The 18237-nt window shown below is 39.8% G+C and overlaps 1 protein-coding gene across 1 annotated transcript in view; it reads left to right on the top strand.

Annotated features, from left to right (window-relative positions):
• cntnap2a (contactin associated protein 2a) overlaps window positions 1-18237 on the top strand; it is a 514884-nt gene that overhangs the window by 376014 nt on the left and 120633 nt on the right. The window contains exons 14-15 of the mRNA XM_072688821.1: window positions 13659-13815; window positions 17422-17549. Of these exons, the coding sequence (XP_072544922.1) occupies window positions 13659-13815; window positions 17422-17549 (285 nt within the window). The remainder of the gene's footprint in view (window positions 1-13658; window positions 13816-17421; window positions 17550-18237) is intronic.

Below are 18237 nucleotides of genomic sequence, written 5' to 3'. Positions count from 1 at the left end.
TGAGGGAATGGAGAAGCTTAGACGGGTGAATGTTAAGATAGTGTTACCTAAAGAAAATATCATTGCATTGTGTAGGGATTTGCAGAAGATTCAAGTCCCCACCAGTGTTCACTCTGGTTTGACATCCTTTATCCAGTCTCTTTGGGTCAAAGCCTTTTCTACGTCTGTTTTTCATTCTTTCTTTATGTTGTTCGCAGGACAAGCTTACACGCAACTGTGTGGACTCATTATCTGATAAATCCAGTTCGTAAAATATGTTTACCACTTTTATCAACCAACTCACTTCTAAGTCTTGCTGGTCACTGGTAGCACACCAACTAATTTAATGTATGTGGTTAAAAATAACCCACAATCTGAGTTATTACAGGTTTTTATTAAAAATGGCTCTGTGTGGTAATAAAAAGGTTCTTTTTCTAGTTACAATAGTGGAACCCTTTGTGGTGTTACTGGGTATAGCATTCATTTGAAAGTGTTCTATGAAGAAACTGTACTAGGAGGATTGTCCTGCTGATAGAACAGTTATTAAGATGGCTCTATGAAGAATTGTTGTTTTTTTTACAGATACCCCTGAACAGCATATTTTAAAGAGTGAATTAAAACACACAAAAAGAAATTGTCTTGCTAGATACTCTGAAAATCCAGATTTTACTGAAGTTCTTGTTTATAGACAACAGTGTCACACAAGCCAGATTTCCATTCAAACGTTTCGCAGATGTTATGCACAGTTATGAAATTTTGCCTAAAAAAGTCTACCATGCTAAGCAACCATGCTTAGTGACAAGCGCCATGGAGAGGCTGAACTCTCTCTTTGATTTTTGTTTTTTAATGGATGTGGTGACGTGAAGTTCAGAGATGCCAGTCGAACAAATCTGCTTCTGGTTCGGTCGATTGGACCATCAGTAGGGCCAGCTATTTTCAGTCGCCGGACACCTTTTGACAACCGATAAAATAATTGTAGCGATTTATGGCTTGACATGTCATCGTTTAGTCGAAGAACCCTTTTTCATCGCTCGTTTTTTTTTTACATTTTGGATTTAGCAGTATTCTAACTTTTACACCTTGTTCTAGTGTATACATTTTTGTGATATATATATTTATTTTGGTTTTTGTTTTTGCATATTTTGCGCATCATTTGCAAAAAAACTTGCTACAGTGCCAAAAACCACATAATCTATTCTATCTAATCTAGAGATTTTTGAACTCAGTTTGAGGCGAGTGTTTGATGACTTAGGCCTGCAGTTAGCTATGCTAATTTGTGCCTAGAAAGTGAGGACTGTCATAGATCCAACAAATAGCGAGTGTGTTGAGAAAGGCACTGCTGCCAGCGGAGGACTGATCGATGACCTTGTTTGTGTCCAGGCTCTTCTTCGGGTCTGTGCGATTCCATGCCATTCCAGCACATTATGTTACTCTCCAGGTGGCCCCCTTGGAGAGAGCAATTTTCCAGTGGCACAAACTGCAGCACGGAGAGGAGCTCGCTCCCCAGGAGGCTGGATAGGAGGCACTAATGGAATCCTGAGATATCACACTGCGCTTCGAGAGTATTCATGTCAGCCGAATCCAAGCCAAAAAAAAGAAAAAGCTTTAAAAAGAAAAAGCGCCCATGATGGCATTCTACTACAACACTTTTAAACCTTTACTAGGTGAAAAATGCACTGCAGAAATATAAGAATACGGGACCATTTTCATATTAACTACATACTCATTCAGAGTCTGTGTGTTGTTGCAATACTTGCATTATGGTTTAATTTTTGTTCTTATTTACATTTCTTTACACTATTTAAACAGTTATATTATATGATTTGACAGAAATGTGACTTGGATTATGCAGCATTATGCAGTTCTCTCAAGAGGTGTCATGCATACTCTGACAAAGTTACATGTTGCAGTTAGCAGCGTTCCAGCCCGGCATGGCAATGACAGAGATTACATTTTCCCTGCCATTACAAGTCAGGGGAGCATCAAAATGAAGTTTCTATGAGGAAATAAGCTAAAAATATAGGTGGTAAAAATGCTGCATAATGTTGGTTTAAATAGGAAATCTGTCAAAGGCAAAAATATATGTTATATAATGTTTCTCACTTAAACACTTTGAGCGTGTAAACACCATTAAAATGTCCCAGTCTCTCTGCAGGCCATGTAAAAAAAAAAAAAGCTCAAAGCTCAACCTATATTAAATAGTTTTTGTGATATCACAACAACCCATGTATAACAGTTTAGTTCTAAGGAGTGTTTCACTCTGGACTGCTTACCGAATGAGGCAGTTACGCTTAGTGATACAGAGAAAAGGCTAGTTAGAATAGTTAGAAAAGTTAAAGTCCCCATTTACTTCAGAAAAGGCCTTGTTTTGTCTTGTGACTGCTGACATAAATACTCATGCATTGCTTTGTACATAATATTTATAATATGTTGTGCTACTTTTTTTTCTTTTTTTTTAAGAAATGCAGGGCTTTCTGCTGTTCAGACATACTATTTTGTCTGCTGGGTCCATGACCTCGTCTATTCCATATTAGCAGACTTCTAATGATTGCTGGAAATTGAGGCTATATAACAAGATCCATTTTTCTGTTATCTGGCCGGAGAAGAAGAGGTGGGCGATCCTTTATCTGCTGCATTACCTGTCTCTGAAAGTCCAATTAACTCAGCGGGATTGAGTAGCTAGCGGAGCGAGCGAGTCCAGTGTAAACTTACTGGAGTGTAAATCACTCTCCACGCACAGATTAAAGCCCGGCCAAGTCAAACCAGAGCCGCATCAGATTGCACCGTGGATCAATAGAGATATTGTTAAGGGAGTTCTTCTGACAGAAGCATCGCACTCCAGTGATAAAAGACAGGAGAGAGGGAGGGGCCTCAGGGCAGCCAGACGCTACACAGCGACTCAGCGTTCTGAGCGGTCAGCAGAGCTTATGGTTTGTGACTTCGGGGTCCAACTAGGTTTTATGGTGTATATTTGTCGTCACATATCTCTCACAGTACTCAGCGGAGACCTGCTAGCAAACAGCTAATGCCTTTCCATGCACATCCCCCTGTGTCCCGTTTAAGAAATGGCCATCCATAAGTCTCCGAAAGCCCCAGAAAATAGGCTCAGGCATAAAGATACATAGACAGCAGATTTTAAGGTTTTGCATTGGTGCTACAAAGCTAATGTAGCTAACAAGTAATGCAAGCTTACAGCTACCATCTTACATCAGCAAACTGCATGGGTAAATTACCACACTCTCCTCAAACTGCATGAAGTTGTTCAGTAATTTCTAACAGACTTGATTATGTGGTCTCTGACACTTTTATCTATACATACGCTACAAATCTTGTATCTTACATTTTTGGGGGCACTTTTGGCTTCCTTATTTGCATTCTCAGTCTTCGCTAGCAACACAAATATGTGGTAATTTAGACTATATAATATTGAATGCCTCTTTTACATGTATTCTTCTGTCATTTCTAACAAGGGTTACACACTTATATGAAAAGGCTTTGGCGTTAGCAGGTGTAGAGCATCTGTTAGCCATGTACAGCTTTATGGTAAAAATATATGTTGCATTTCTTTTCCATTAGAGATACAAAGCCAATGTAGGTAACATGTACTGAAACGTGCATTTTACAGATAACAACAAACACATGAGCTTCTGTAGTTATACACTGGGCTACAAGGGTGATGTATCTAACTAAACTATAACCACCAGGTCAGCATGGTGCTAACTGTATTCCTAAATCTTGCAATCGCCTCAAACTGAAGTCGTTCAGTAATGTCTAATAGACTTGCTTATGTGGTTTATAACATTGGCAGTTCATCTGTTGTCTAGATAAACATTTTTTTACTAAATTGACTGATTGGCTATGATAACTCAAATATAAACAGCTCAAAAGATTTTTCTGCTGAATTTTGATATTATAGGAGAATACTTAAATACTCCCCCATGCCTCAAACAACCAGCCCATCAACAGCAATTTTTTTTAAAGTGGCTGCCCCTTCAGATGGACAGAGGGAGTTTTATTTCCATGGCTGTTCAGAATGTTTCACATGCAATGGTAGTAATGACCAAATATGTGCTGTTGCATGTTGCAAGTGTGTACCCTCACATTTTTGTGATTTTCTTGCAGTGAATCTCGGGGGCCTTCTAGGCTATCAGAGAAGGTCTAATGTTTTCTGGGAGCTAAAAAAAAAAAAAAAACTCATGTACCATATGTATTTTTCCCAGTCTGGAAAGCAGCTTGGAGCCAGTAGCTGGGTTTCCTTCCACATACGTCCATGCATATTTATATTATATATTATATTTAAAATATTATATATAATATTTAAAAATATTTATATTTTTTGGAGTTTTTAAAACACTAATAGTAAAACTTTCAGTAAAGAGTCCCGACACAGAACTGCTGCCACTGTTTTTCATTTCTAACAACTGCCTGAAACCTGCTCACACTACCTTCACATTCACAAGAAGGGGCATATCTAGAACTTCCAGAAAAACTAGAGGAATCTTTATTCTAAAATGATAAAATTGGTCCCACCCAGTGGAAATGAAAGAACAGTTGAATCCTCAGTTCCTTATTAGGTTGATAGTTAATCTGATGCATTTAAGCTTTCAGTTCTGATTATGAAGTCCCATCTAATGAAAGTGCTTGCTTGGTTGCATCTACCTATCTTTCCTTTGGCGGATTAGACATTTAACCCTTTAGTTTTCAACCAAGACGTAACAATTGAAATAAAGCTTAGACTTATAAATAAAAAAAAAAACTCAAAAAAGAAACATTTGTCAGTGATCGATTGAATAAACGTGCACTAAAAATTACAAACATGTGTTTTCATTTTCAGAAATTAGGCACTGAGGGCTCCACACTGAATTAAAAATTGAACATTTCTTTGTAAACCCTCTGCGTAATTCTCAGAAATGCTTGTACAGACGTGATGTAGAGTTTTATTACTCTTACACAGAGCTGATGGAAACTCATTTGATGAGTGGTTGGACGTCTGTTGTGATCATAAATAAATCTAAAGCTGAATAGAGCACTGCATCAATCCATGAATTCAGAGCCAGTCCGCACTGCTGGACATGCGACTGGAGATGTATTAAACAGCGTGTTCTTTCCAGAGTTTGAAAACAGTCACACTGAAGACAAGATTTGATGAGGCTTGTCCTTCGTCTTGGACCCCTTCCATCCACACCAATTCTTCTGCTTTCAGAGTGAAGGCCCATTTCCCCAATTTAGGCTGCGTTCTCTGGTCCATGAGGCAGCAATTCCTCTAGAGAGCAGTAGACTCGCAGCAGGAGAAGGAGGCAGACAGGCGTAGCTTTGACCAGCCCGAACCAACCATGGGCTGACCACTCAGCACAGCCGCTATGGGCTCTCTGATCGGCCCAACAGGGAAATGAAGCCGTCATTCCGGCCGGGACAGTGGCTTTCCTGCGCTACAGCAGGGATTTCCCTTTATTCCATCTTACAGTTCTCTGCGCAACGCGGGTAGGTGCCAGCCTCGCTTATTTCACTTGTCAGAAGCAGACGTTGCCTCGGGGAGGGGTGCTGCGAAGGAGGTGGGACTGATAAAGATAGAGAGATATGTCCTTTGAAGTGACAGAAAGATGAAAATCGGAGAGAAGGAAAGTGGCCTACATGGGGAAGGGCCCGTCCGACACTCTGGAGATGAGTTTCTGTGTCTCTCTGATTGATTTTTCTGGGAGGGATTGAAATATTTTTGCTCGGGGGGAATTTGCTTGGGTTGTGCAAGAAGGAGTCAAAACAGAAGGGGGGAAAGCAAAATGCAGAACAGCACCAGTCAAAAGAGTCAAATGGTTGGACACACATTCATATTAGGGCTTTTTTTTTCTTTCACTTTTCATTTTATATGTTTTCAAAAAGCAGTGAGGACACAAGCTTGACCCTTGTTTAGGTTAACATTCAATGCACTCTGGTGGTGTGCAGCTAGAAATGAATTTTAAGCTGAAAAAACAAATTTATTTGTTAAGCATAATTATAAAATTCTGTACATTTAGAGCGAGTTTCTGATTGTTTTCTTGTTAATTATAAAACAAAAAAATAATCAGGTATTAAAATGTGCAGGCACGTATTTACACTTATTACAAACGACAACTTTTCAGAAGGGAAAACCCTGAACCTTCACTTGAAATCAATGTAAAAGGATAATAGACTTCATTTTTCATTAGTCATAACACAGTGATCAAAATGATGTATATGGTTAGTCAGGATTTGATTAACCAATGCAAATTATATATTATCAAATGCTTCTCTCCAAAACATACTTTTTATATTGTAATAAAAAAAAGGTAACCTATTTTCCTTCTTCTAATAATAGTGAATAGTAAAGGGTGAATTAATCATATAATGCACTGGAATATGTAAAGCTTACTTCCGCCAAGTTGTGTTTTTGAATACGTTTTGTAACCAATTGTTATTTTTGCTGTTATTTAAGACCACAGGTATTTTTTTATAATTCAGTAAATAAATACAAGTCCATTCATTTAATAATGATTTTACTATTATTATTAATCACCATTTGCATGGTGATATTTGATGGCTTTCCTTTGGTTGGCTCTTTGCTTCTTTCTTTGGTCATTAAGATAATCTCAAAGGCGCTCAATCTCAAATTGGCCAGGCTATGCATTGAAGTACATGGAGGGTGAATAAATGCAGTCTCAGGGCAGTGGCCCAGTATCACCCAACCATTGTGCTTTTCTGGAGTTCAGTAAATACATAGTTAACTATTGAAAAATCAGAACATTGTTCCTTTATGATTTATGATATGAATGTGCATAAAAAGTGTTGTTTTCAGTGACGAATATCAGTGATACTAATCAGCTAAAATGTGGTACCAACTTTAAAATAGAAGCTATTTTTGAAGCTTGAAAACAACTATCCAAACAAATTAAGCCACACCGGTGGCATCTAATTCCACAAAATTCACACTGAAGAAACCGGCGATGAGTTTAACATCTTAGAGTTGTTATATGTTAATTTCAAACATACTCACAAAAATACACACATACACACACACCTGCAAAATACCAAAAAACTCACGCTGCTTTTTTGCGCACCTGGATTTCCATGTGAATGCGGTTGAACGAGCTTCTAGAGGGAGGCACTCTCTGCATGTGTTTCAGGAACAAAAGGGTGAGGTGCAGAATCTCCTCTCCAGCTTTAGCTCTGGGTTTAAACACAAAGGCAGTTCCTTCTCTCCATAAGATTAGCTGTGGGCTCCAGTTGGAGTGAATGGGGTGATTGATTGGGTCGGTGTGAACCCAGGTGGAGGAAAGGAAGGGGTCCATGCAGATAACTCTAGCAGGCTGGCATTTGGCCCTGGAGCTTAATGAGGTGGAGCTGTGCTTGTGTGTGTGTGTGTGTGTGTGTGTGTGTGCATTATACTTTGTTTTTAGAGGGTTTTAGAGATGAAAGTTATAGTTGTGTTGTGTAAGTATGGTAAGGGGTGCAGTAGCAACAATATAGACTTTAGAACACAGCATTTATATTTCAACAAAGCAAATCCAACCTTGTCTTTCACCTGCTTTGTGGACGTGTTGCTAATGTGCAGCAAGTTTAGCTGTTCAGAATAGAAGTGAATGATTTTTGTGATTTTCTGATGATTTTCTTTGTTCGAGTTATTGTATCAATAAATCAGTACATAGTGATCATATATTTGGACGATCTTATATATATATATATATATAGAAAGAGAGAGAGAGAGAGAGAGAGCATAATTGCAGAGTTTTGTGTCACAATCAATCATTTTCAGCACATAAACACATGAATACACTTCACATTTTATTGTTACTGAAATAAATCAATATAAAATAATCTTGCTAGTGATGTCACTTGCATTTGGTGAAGTTGATCCAACAACAAAAGCAGCATGATGCTTCTTTTATACAGTGATAGAAACAAAATGGAAGCTCCAATTCTGCATGCCAATCCATTTCACAATGACCAGCAGAACACTTGCAGCTCACACACTGCTTCAGGGGATCCATTTTAATCAGGGAACAAACACAAAGGCTCTGTATATCTTGCCGGCAACACATTATGTAAGCTGAGAAAGTAGTATTTCAGAAATACAACAGTATCATTATAGACCACAACATTGTTGACCACGCAGTTTCCCCACTTTTACAAAGGACCTTAAACAGCGCTCATGAGCTCAGTACTGATCATTTGTACTGTAGACCACTGGCCATCTGTCAGTCTGACTGCTGCTCTGCTGAATTCCCTTCATTTGTTTCCCTTCTTGGCTTCCTACTGGCTCTCATTCTCCCCAAACTGCTGCTGTTGGCTTTGCCCCTCTGAGGTCTCTTTAGGCCATTGCTGGCTCTCTGCCTGCAGCTGCAGCATCAGTGTCCTCCTCCAGGACCTGTTAGAAACCAGCAGCTCTTAATTTAGGGCTCCATCTTGTAGCAGCAGGCGACTTGGAGCAGCAGGTGCTAGAGGCTGCTAATTGAGTGTCACTAAGATGATGGTGGATGACGGGTGAGTGATACGGCAAAAATCATCAAAAAAAAAAATAAACATCATCATGATACTTGTTGCGCTGCATGAAATGCGTCAAGGCATCAACATTTTCAACAGTTTGTGAAAAAACTGAAACTTGGAAGAGTGATGAGCAGCCTTCAGCAGTGTCTATAGCGTCTGGTTGAATTTTGTCAAGACGCTCAGCAATGGAATTTAAACACTTCCTTTAGAGCATCCTTCTTCTCACACATCTCAAATCAGTCTCAAAGTCAATTTTAATAGCGTGGCTTTTTTTAAATTAATTAATTTATATTTTGGTCGTTTTTGCTAATTTTGTGGCTCAGCTGGGTACATTTAGGCGATTTGAAAAAGAAAGCTGACAAGGTGTGAGGGGGGAAAAAAGTAGCATTCTCCTTGAGACCTAATTAAGAATGAGCATAACAATGTATGAAAGCTCCCATAAAATATTATGGTCCCCATTCACCCCAGACTATAATGGCTGTGCACTGTGACTTGATGACTAGAGCTGCAATGGCATGAGCCCATTCACTATTTGTCACATCATTGTCACATCAAATTGACACAATATGTGAACCTCTCCTTTAAGCCAAGCTCTGTACCATTGCATAGAACCAGTGACCATTGCATTGTATCTCTGATACCAGTTGTTTCACCCACCACTGCAGCGAAAAAGTTACTCATTTCATATTCGGTGCTCTTCTTCAATTACTCCAGCAACCACATTAGTCAAAGACATTCTGTATTGTTGCAGTGGTGCCAGTGAACACCTTAATGTTGATAAGTAATCTTTTAAATACCTGTAATAATCTGCCAAAAACAAAGTAACTCCAGAGAACTGCCATGATCCGCAGACTCTCTTCCTTCATCGAGACCTCTAAATAGCAATTCTTGCTTCCCAAGAAAAATCACACTGGCGGTGAGACTCCCTATTTTTCTCACCCTTTGTTGTGCATCTCTGTTCATTGAGCAGCACATCAATCTTTGTGTCTCCAAGCGATTTCGAAGAAGCATGCCATTCTTGCAGAATTGTGATGTTCTTGTGCAGTCTTGGTTAAGCCGCTTAAATTGTCAAATCCTGTATTACTCCACACACTGCTGCCAGTGGAAAACTGCAAACAGTCCCAGCGGCACGACTTTTAACGTTGTACCAAAACCAGTTAGCCATGAGTAACGCTCCCAGCTGCTAGCTTGAAAATGATGAATGTACCCTTTCCTTGCCTTTTCACGATATCTGTTTTTTTGTTGCATGTCCATCTTAAAATCTGTGTTGTAAAGAATTAATTGACAATCAGGAGAGTTACTAGATAGTTAGCATACTGAATGCTGCAGGCTGAAGGCAGGCACTCAGGAACGTAGGGCAGATGTACAAGGCCCAGCAAGAATGCATAAACATTCATCAAAGTTGAAGTTAAGTGGTTTTTTAACAGCTGTCTGTCTAACTAGGGGTGTAACAGTATGTGTATGTGTACCCAACCATCACAGTATGGGGGGTCATGGCTCGGTGCAAGCAGTCGCATGGAGAATACACGGTCCATGTTATTAAGGTAAACACACTAATGAGTGAGTCTGCATAGCATTGCGAGATAAAGACTGGTATTAGCCAGGCTATGTCTCTCGCGTGGGCAGAGCATGAGTGTTGTAGCGCTGCAAGGACGAGTCTGGGTTAGCTGGCTGCTCCTCTGAAAGTGTGCAGAGCTAGGTCTTGCGTAGCTCGGCAAGAGAGAGCCGGGTTATGTAACTGGGCTGTACTTCTCAGTGGTAGAGCTCCACTCAGAGCTGGATGATAACCCAAGTAGAAGCTTCTGTAGTCCAGATATGTCACATTTCTGTGAGATTAAGTCCAAGCTTGAAGCTCAAAGCAAGCTCTGTTATGTTGTGTATCTGTATATGGGCCGGTCACTCTATTACAGATATCAAAACCTCAGTAGTCCCTCACGATCTGTAAAATCACCACCACAGTTCAAAGTAAAAAGGTAAAAAAAGGACATTTTTGAGGAGTGCTTTATTATATTTCTGCTTTGTGTTTTCTATTTAAAATTTGCTAAACGTTTCACTGAACACCCACATTTAGTAGTAAATGTGTTCCCAGACTGTAGATTGCACGAATGTCTGTTTAAATTAACTGAAAAGAAACCTCGGTCAGTCTGTTTTTTCTTTCTCGTTATGCCATACTAAAACAATAAGGACCAAACCGCAGTACAGATCGAACCGTTACTGTTCCGCACCTAGTACTATTCAGTCTGTGATATGTCTGCATAGGTCTAATATAATAAATGTGGCCTAATGTAATAGACCAGCTTCACTAGCTTATCTCTTTGTGGATGGCGGTCCACCACCTGAAACTGAACCCCAGCGACACTGTTGCACATCCCTGCGACTGTTGGTCCTGACCTTGATCTTGCCACCACTTTTGAGAACTCTTTCTGGGTGAGCAGTTGTCATTCTCGGCTCATGTTGCAAGCCTGACTCGCTCATACAGGTTTATCTTCCAGGGCATCCGGAGGTTATGACCCTTCTCTTTACTCAGTTTCTTCTCATCTCAAAGCTTGACTACTGCAGCTATCTCCTGGTTAGTCTTCCAGTGCATGCCTCCCACAGTGATTTTTTTGCATTCACTTTAAACATTAAAAATAATATTTCAAATGATGATATAGAAAAAAAAAGAAAAGAAAATCTAAATCATATTTTTTGTTGTGCACTGCATGCTTTGGAAAATATAATTTTTTATGAAATTAAAATTAAAAGTAAAATTTGAAAGACCTTTCACATATATATATATATATATATATATATATATATATATATATATATATATATATATATGTATATAGTGTATAAAAGTCTTTAAAAGTTTACTCAAGTAATTTCATGCTTCAAACAAAAAATATTATATATATATATATACGTAATTGATCTGAAGGCAATTTTGGAGAATAAGAATTTTCTTTTGCAGTTATTTGAAGGTGCAGGCCTCACAGCTGCATTGAAGCACCGCTACAGGCGCATCAGTTAAAAGTGGATTGGAGAATTAAAAATAAGAAGCTGCTGAATACGAATCCAACTTATTTAGGAAAACACTGAACTTGTGTTTTACTGTATTTTTTGTAAGTTCAGGTTTTGTTGTAGGTGACCAGCCATGCCTGTCCAGGGCATTCCAGCACTGTGACTGATGAGAGATGTTCCACTGACCATCTATTTTTATTGACTAAAACTGCTTCGCTTAGACCAGATTTTCCAGGCTTTTCTGTCAAAAGACAGACAAAAAAACAAATAAATAAAAAAACTTTTCTGGCAGTATCTTAGGTCAAGGGTATTTTTGATTAACTATACATACAACATATATCACGATACATCCCTGTGCGGATGATAAAGGTTGGTTGTTCATCACTCTGGATAACAGCATCTGCTGTTAACGTAAATGCAGTATTACTAAACATTTATCACACTGTGTTAAAGCTAGTAGAAACAAGTGTTCTACCTTATGTTGACTGTTTAAAGGACCTAGAAGTCACATGTTACTCAATAAAACCACCTGAATATTTTACTTATGCGAATGAGCGTGTCCCTGTCCATCTCAGTCTGATTAGCATATGCAATTTGACTTGCCTGCAGGTTGCATACATCAAAAGAGAGTTATTTAAATGAGGAACTGAGAGTGTTCAGAGTAAGAGTACTGAGTTATGTACTGCATTGTGGTATTAAACAGCACTGATGTTTTGATACATTACAATGGTAATCAACATCACTGCGGTTTGTGCTATAGAAGAAGGTGTATTTATATGTATTTATGTATAAACCCTGTATATATACACACACACACTCTATGTCACAGTGTAATAATGGAATGCAGTGGACACAAAAAGCTAGGAAGCTCAAGAATCAGGGGAAATCACCCTGGTTGGATGCAAATGCCACTGGATGAAGTGTCCGCAAAGGTTTGCTCTGTTTACAGATCATTAAATAAAAGTGTTATTACAGAGCACACAGTATAGCCCACTTTCATTTTGAGCCAAGCAAAGGCCAGTATAACCCCTTCATTCTGACTGTTTCCTGCATATTGCAAGTATGTGCATAATCTTTAAATAGCCTGTGTCTCAATCGACTGCACTGTGACGTTGTGGGAAACAATATGGCACAACATATTAAAAAACGTCTGACCTTCCCAGAAATGTCATTCACTGAAAGGCGGAGGCCAGCGCCATTATCATTTTTCAAATACTGTTTGTTTGTTTAAATTCTGCAGGTTGGGATAGGAATGATACAGCTTGATTTGTTCCATGCACATATACATTTACTGGCCACTTTAATAGAAACCCCTACCTTGTACGTCCACTCACTGGCCACTTTAATAGAACCCCCTACCTTGTACTTTCACTCACTGGCCACTTTATTAGAAACCCCTACCTTGTACTTCCACTCACTGGCCACTTTAATAGAACCCCCTACCTTGTACTTTCATTTACTGGCCACTTTATTAGAAACCCCTACTTTGTACTTCCACTCACTGACCACTTTATTAGAAGCTCCTACCTTGTACTTTCACTCACTGGCCACTTTATTAGAAACCCCTACCTTATACTTCCACTCACTGATCACTTTATTAGAACCTCCTACCTTGTACTTTCACTCACTGGCCACTTTATTAGAAACCCCTACATTGTACTGCCACTCACTGGCCATTTTATTAGAAACCCCTACATTGTACTGCCACTCACTGGCCATTTTATTAGAAACCCCTACTTTGTACTTCCACTCACTGACCACTTTATTAGAAACCCCTACTTTGTACTTCCACTCACTGGCCACTTTATTTATAAGGGGCCTGTTTAGTGACCGTATTGTTTTCAGTAGTTACTGACCTGTTTTTGGTAGTGCAGGGGCAATTCATAGGAAGTGACTTCCTGTGTCAGGCTTGTTTTCGATAATGTCTTCTGAGAAGTGTACGCACTGTTTTGTTGTGACATCCCTGTTTTCGGAAGTAATTAGCCTTTTTTCAAGACCAATTAGCCTGTTTTCGGTCGTGACACCACTGTTTGGTTGTGACACAAAAAAAAATAGTTTTTCATATTTTTGCCTATTCATGACTAATTACATATCTTATGATGGAACTACTACATATATTACAGGATTCTGGTCAAATAAATGTAATGAATACATAACTTTCAAATATGTGTGTACTGCAGATGGCACTCCATACACCTGGTGGGTCGGAAGAGGCAATGAGAAGCACTTCTACTGGGGCGGTTCTGCGCCTGGCATCCAGAAATGTTTCTGCGGCATCGAGCGTAACTGCACTGACCCCAAATATCACTGCAACTGTGATGCTGACCAGAAACAGTGGTGAGTAGCTTTTGTATGGAAGCAGTCGTTTTTGAGTTTTAACAAGATTAACAGTTCAATCCCAGCGTTCAATCAAGTATGTTTGCTGTCTAAAACTCATTGAGTTTTTCAGCAGACCTCCAGTGCTAATGTGGCTGATCAGCACTTAGCATGGTGCCTATATTATCACAGATTATATCACTGTAACAGATTTGCTTCTGTGGTTTCTGACACTGTGTGTAGAGACAAAATTCTGTTTTAACCAAGTTACATCTTGTCTTAGTCCTCCCAGCTCACAATGTCCTGTTATGACCCCTAGCTTTTTTTTGCATCTCAGTGCATTCATTAAATGGCAGGGTTTGTTGTGATGTGCTGTTGTCTTGACCCCAGTGCTGGGACAAATGGCAGACAGATTGTTCAGGTGAAGATGCCAGCGCACAGCCAATCCCTGACATTTCCATTAGCAGATGGGTTCTGCTTAACTCTGCCTGCCTGTTTTATTATAAATGCCTGTCTCAGGAGATACTGCAGAAGAGACATGCAAGGTCACCTGTCAACAGTTCTCACAGTACACTGCCCGTATCCTTTCATATACGAGGCCATACGACATCCACTGAGGACCAGCTGGTGGCTGGTTAACATACTCTTTCTTTCGTTTTAACTAGTCTTGTAACTGATTGTTGTAGAAATTGTCCAATAAAAGGCTCATATCGTCGTTTTTAATAAGACCGTTTAAAATTACATGTTAAGAAATTAGTAACCAAATGAAACCAAATGTATGTGTGTGTATGTGGAGTATTTTAAAGTGCTATTGGATGTGCCACAGCCTCCTTTTAAGATGGATACTGTGCTTTATTATAATTTAGAGCCCGTGAAGATATGATCAAACATGTCCATGCCTCAAAACTGTGTCAGAATATCATGATCTGCACGTACCAGAGAAAGTCTGCAGAGAGGACATGGCGATTCATCCTGTGTTTGGTCCGTTTAGACATTTTTGTCTGGTGTTGTGTACATGCTAAAATCGAACTACTCTCTTGGAGTTTGTTTGATTGTGATCTGAGACCAATCTGCTTTACTGCTGTGGTTTGATTTAAGTGTGAACAACAAAACAGAGCAAACTCGTACCACACAGGACAACTCATCATCTCCTCTCTGCCGACCGGCTCTCGTTTGTGCAAAAGATTTTCTGACACCTGGATATATTTGATCATCTCTTAATGAGCTCTGGATTTTACTAGGACGGACAGTTCAGTTCTTAAACAAACACGTGGTACATATGGTGGCAATTTACACGTATGCAGAACTAGTCAGTATATCTTATATGACCACCCCGGCACATTTTATCAGCTATCAATTGTAGTTCTACCAGACTGTAGTCCATCTGTTTCTCTGCATACTTTGTTAGCCTCCTTTCATCCTGTTCTTCAATGGTCAGGACCCCACAGGCCTGATTACCACAGAGCAGCTATTATTACCGCTATTATATCTTTCTCACCGCTGCAGTGACACTGACATGGTGGTGGCGGGTTAGTGTGTGTTGCGCTGGTATGAGTGGCTCTGACGCAGCAGTGCTGCTGGAGTTTTTAAACACTGTGTCCACTCACTGTCCACTCTATTAGACACTCTTACCTACCTAGCTCATCTATTGCTTCACAATCTGTGGTGGTCATCCTCTAGTCATTCATCAGTGGTCACAGGATGCTGCCCACAGGACGCTGTTGGCTGTATATTTCTGGTTGGTGGACTATTCTCAACCCATATGTGTTTAAAGAAGTGCCTAATCCACATCTACCAGCGCAGCACACAATACTACACAATGCAGTACTGAGAATGACCCACCACCTAAATACTTCCTGCTCTGTGGTGGTCCTGTGGGGTCCTGCCCATTGAAGAACAGGGAGAAAGGAGGCTAACAAAGCATGCAGTGAAACAGACGGACTACAGTCTGTAAGTACAGAACTACACAGTGCTCCTATGGTGGTGAGTGGAGCTGATATAATGGGCCAGACTAAGTTCATTCCAAACCAGAGAGGGTTCTCATATTCTAAAATATGACGGTGTATGACCACATACTACATGATTTGTATTAAATAATTTTGCAGTCTGAACAAAAGTTGGACCTCAATGACACAATCTAAAGGGCTCCAGCCCCACGTCACATCGGGGTCCCGTCCCATCTTCTGTAATATATTTTGGATATATGAGATTTTGATCTGACAGTGATGATATATTAATGCACCACTTAATCAAAACTCAGCATCCCACTCAAAGCCCTCTTACTCACTGTAAGAAAACCATGTATCCTACAGCATCCCATGGCAAATTACTTTAAAATATCAAAAGACAGATCAAACAAGACTTGCATAAAAACTTGACAGCCCAACTAGGTCATCTGTGACTTTCTACTACTCATGTGCGTTTTGTTCCTTGTGTTGTTGTTTTTGTTATTGTTGTTGTTTTGATCAGATATGTCAGTGTGAATGTAAAACTGTAACAGGTGTCTTTGTCTCACCCTTGTGTTTTCCCTTCCTGGTCTGTGTCTCTGTTTTGCCCTGCCATGTGCACAGTGGCACATGGCTCTGTTTGTTTGTTTCTTGTCTCCTCCCCAGCCACACCTTGTCGTTAGTGTTCCCACCTGTGCCTCCTTTGTAGCCCTGCCCTCTTGCTAGTCTCAGGTGTTGCTTGTTGCTTGTTGTTGTATTGTTTCAGTGTTCCTCGTCTGGTCTTGTGCCTGCATTTACATCTGCCTCCGCCTCTAAACTCCACAACCCTTACAGAACGAGTTAGAACTAAGATGCAACTTGGAATAACTTTCTGCTACATTCTGGACTGAGAGAAACAAGTCATTTAGGTCACCCTACTTCAGAGTTATTGGAGCGGTCTATAACAAATGCCTATAACTGCTTTCACTCTGAAACGCAGCACAGTTACAAGACAGACATTCCGTTAGAGTGTATGAGAATGAATATAGAGTGCATATGTGAGTGTTTCTGTTCTACATTGAGACAAACTGGGTGATTTTGTCACTTTTAAGTATTTTTCATGAACACAAAGCAAAGAACTAGCCAAGCATAATGGATACAAATTAGGACATTAGGCTGAAATTTCCTCTTCCAATCATGTTTGTTGTTGTTTTCTTCTTTTTTTTAATCTGTGATGAATGTATGTTATTTCAGCCATGAATAATACAGTTTCCCTCCAGCCTGTGAGGCATCTAATGGATGACGATATTAAAATAATGCATGCTTGATGCTTTGCTGCCTGTCGATGCTCTAGTGTTCTAATGAGGGATTCTTTAATGTTCGTTCAGTTGGGAAAAGATTTGGGAACGCGCATTTTGTTGAGCATATTTGTGTCTTTCATTAAAGAACTAGAGAAATTCTTTACGTTCAGGACGGCACGATTTAACTGCTACTTTAAACGTCGATACAGCGACAAAAAGTGAAGCTGCAGAACACACTGCAGATGTTGGTGGATGGTTTTAGACAGCTAAAATTATTCTGATATCACTTTTGATGGAAAGGAGGTTTGGAGTGCCCATATCACATGACGAGGTCAGACATCCTTGGCCTCCGAGGAGGCTTTGATTGGTTTGTATTGATCAGATATTATCCTCCTTCATAGGCGAGAAGATTCCGGCCTGCTGGTGTATAAGGACCACTTACCTGTCAGCCAGGTCGCAGTAGGAGACACTAATCGACCCGGATCAGAGGCCAAGCTGACTGTGGGACCTCTGCGTTGTCAAGGAGACCGTGAGTTCATCCTCTCTGCCTTCACATGCAGTTTTCAGACCTCTGCACTGACACATGAAGCCCAATACACACTTAGGCTGTGATCACACTGTCTGCTTTTTACATGTCAACTAAAGAGCTGCCTGGAGCAGTTTTCATGCTGATATAAAAAAATAAACAGCTCACTGTAGTCATGTCACTGGAACAATAACAATATTATTACCAGTGGTGGTGCTATGATTGGGCCCAGCAGGCCTAGGCACACTCAGGCTTTTTCATGGCCCACTCAAAATGAAGCTTACTATCAGTATATAAATCTTTTATATAAGTAAACTGAAAACACACATACATACACAAAAAGATGTGTGTGCTAAATATATGGAACTATGTCAATACATTAATAAAAAATATGTTAATATATTCAAAAATCAATTTAACACTGTCACTTTAATTTAAGACACAACAGTTTAACCAACAACCATAACTCTAACCTGGTTGGCAAGTATTTCCCCCGGAGCCTCCAACACGCTCAGCTGCAGTTCACAGCTCTGAAACATGGAGCGTCTCAGCACAGTGTGATACTTTATCAAGTTAACAGTTTAGCAAGTCCTGCTGAACGTGTTAGTATTTCTGAGATAAATGTGAGGAGGAGAAGTACATGGATCTAAGACCTGGAAGCTTGTTTTAAGTTGTGCGGCACAATGTACAA

This window comes from Salminus brasiliensis, chromosome 1 (assembly GCF_030463535.1).
Source record: "Salminus brasiliensis chromosome 1, fSalBra1.hap2, whole genome shotgun sequence".
In the NCBI taxonomy this organism is placed as follows: Eukaryota; Metazoa; Chordata; class Actinopteri; order Characiformes; family Bryconidae; genus Salminus; species Salminus brasiliensis.
The sequence above is the reverse complement of the archived record's forward strand: the minus strand, read 5'-3'. Positions and strand labels throughout refer to the sequence as shown.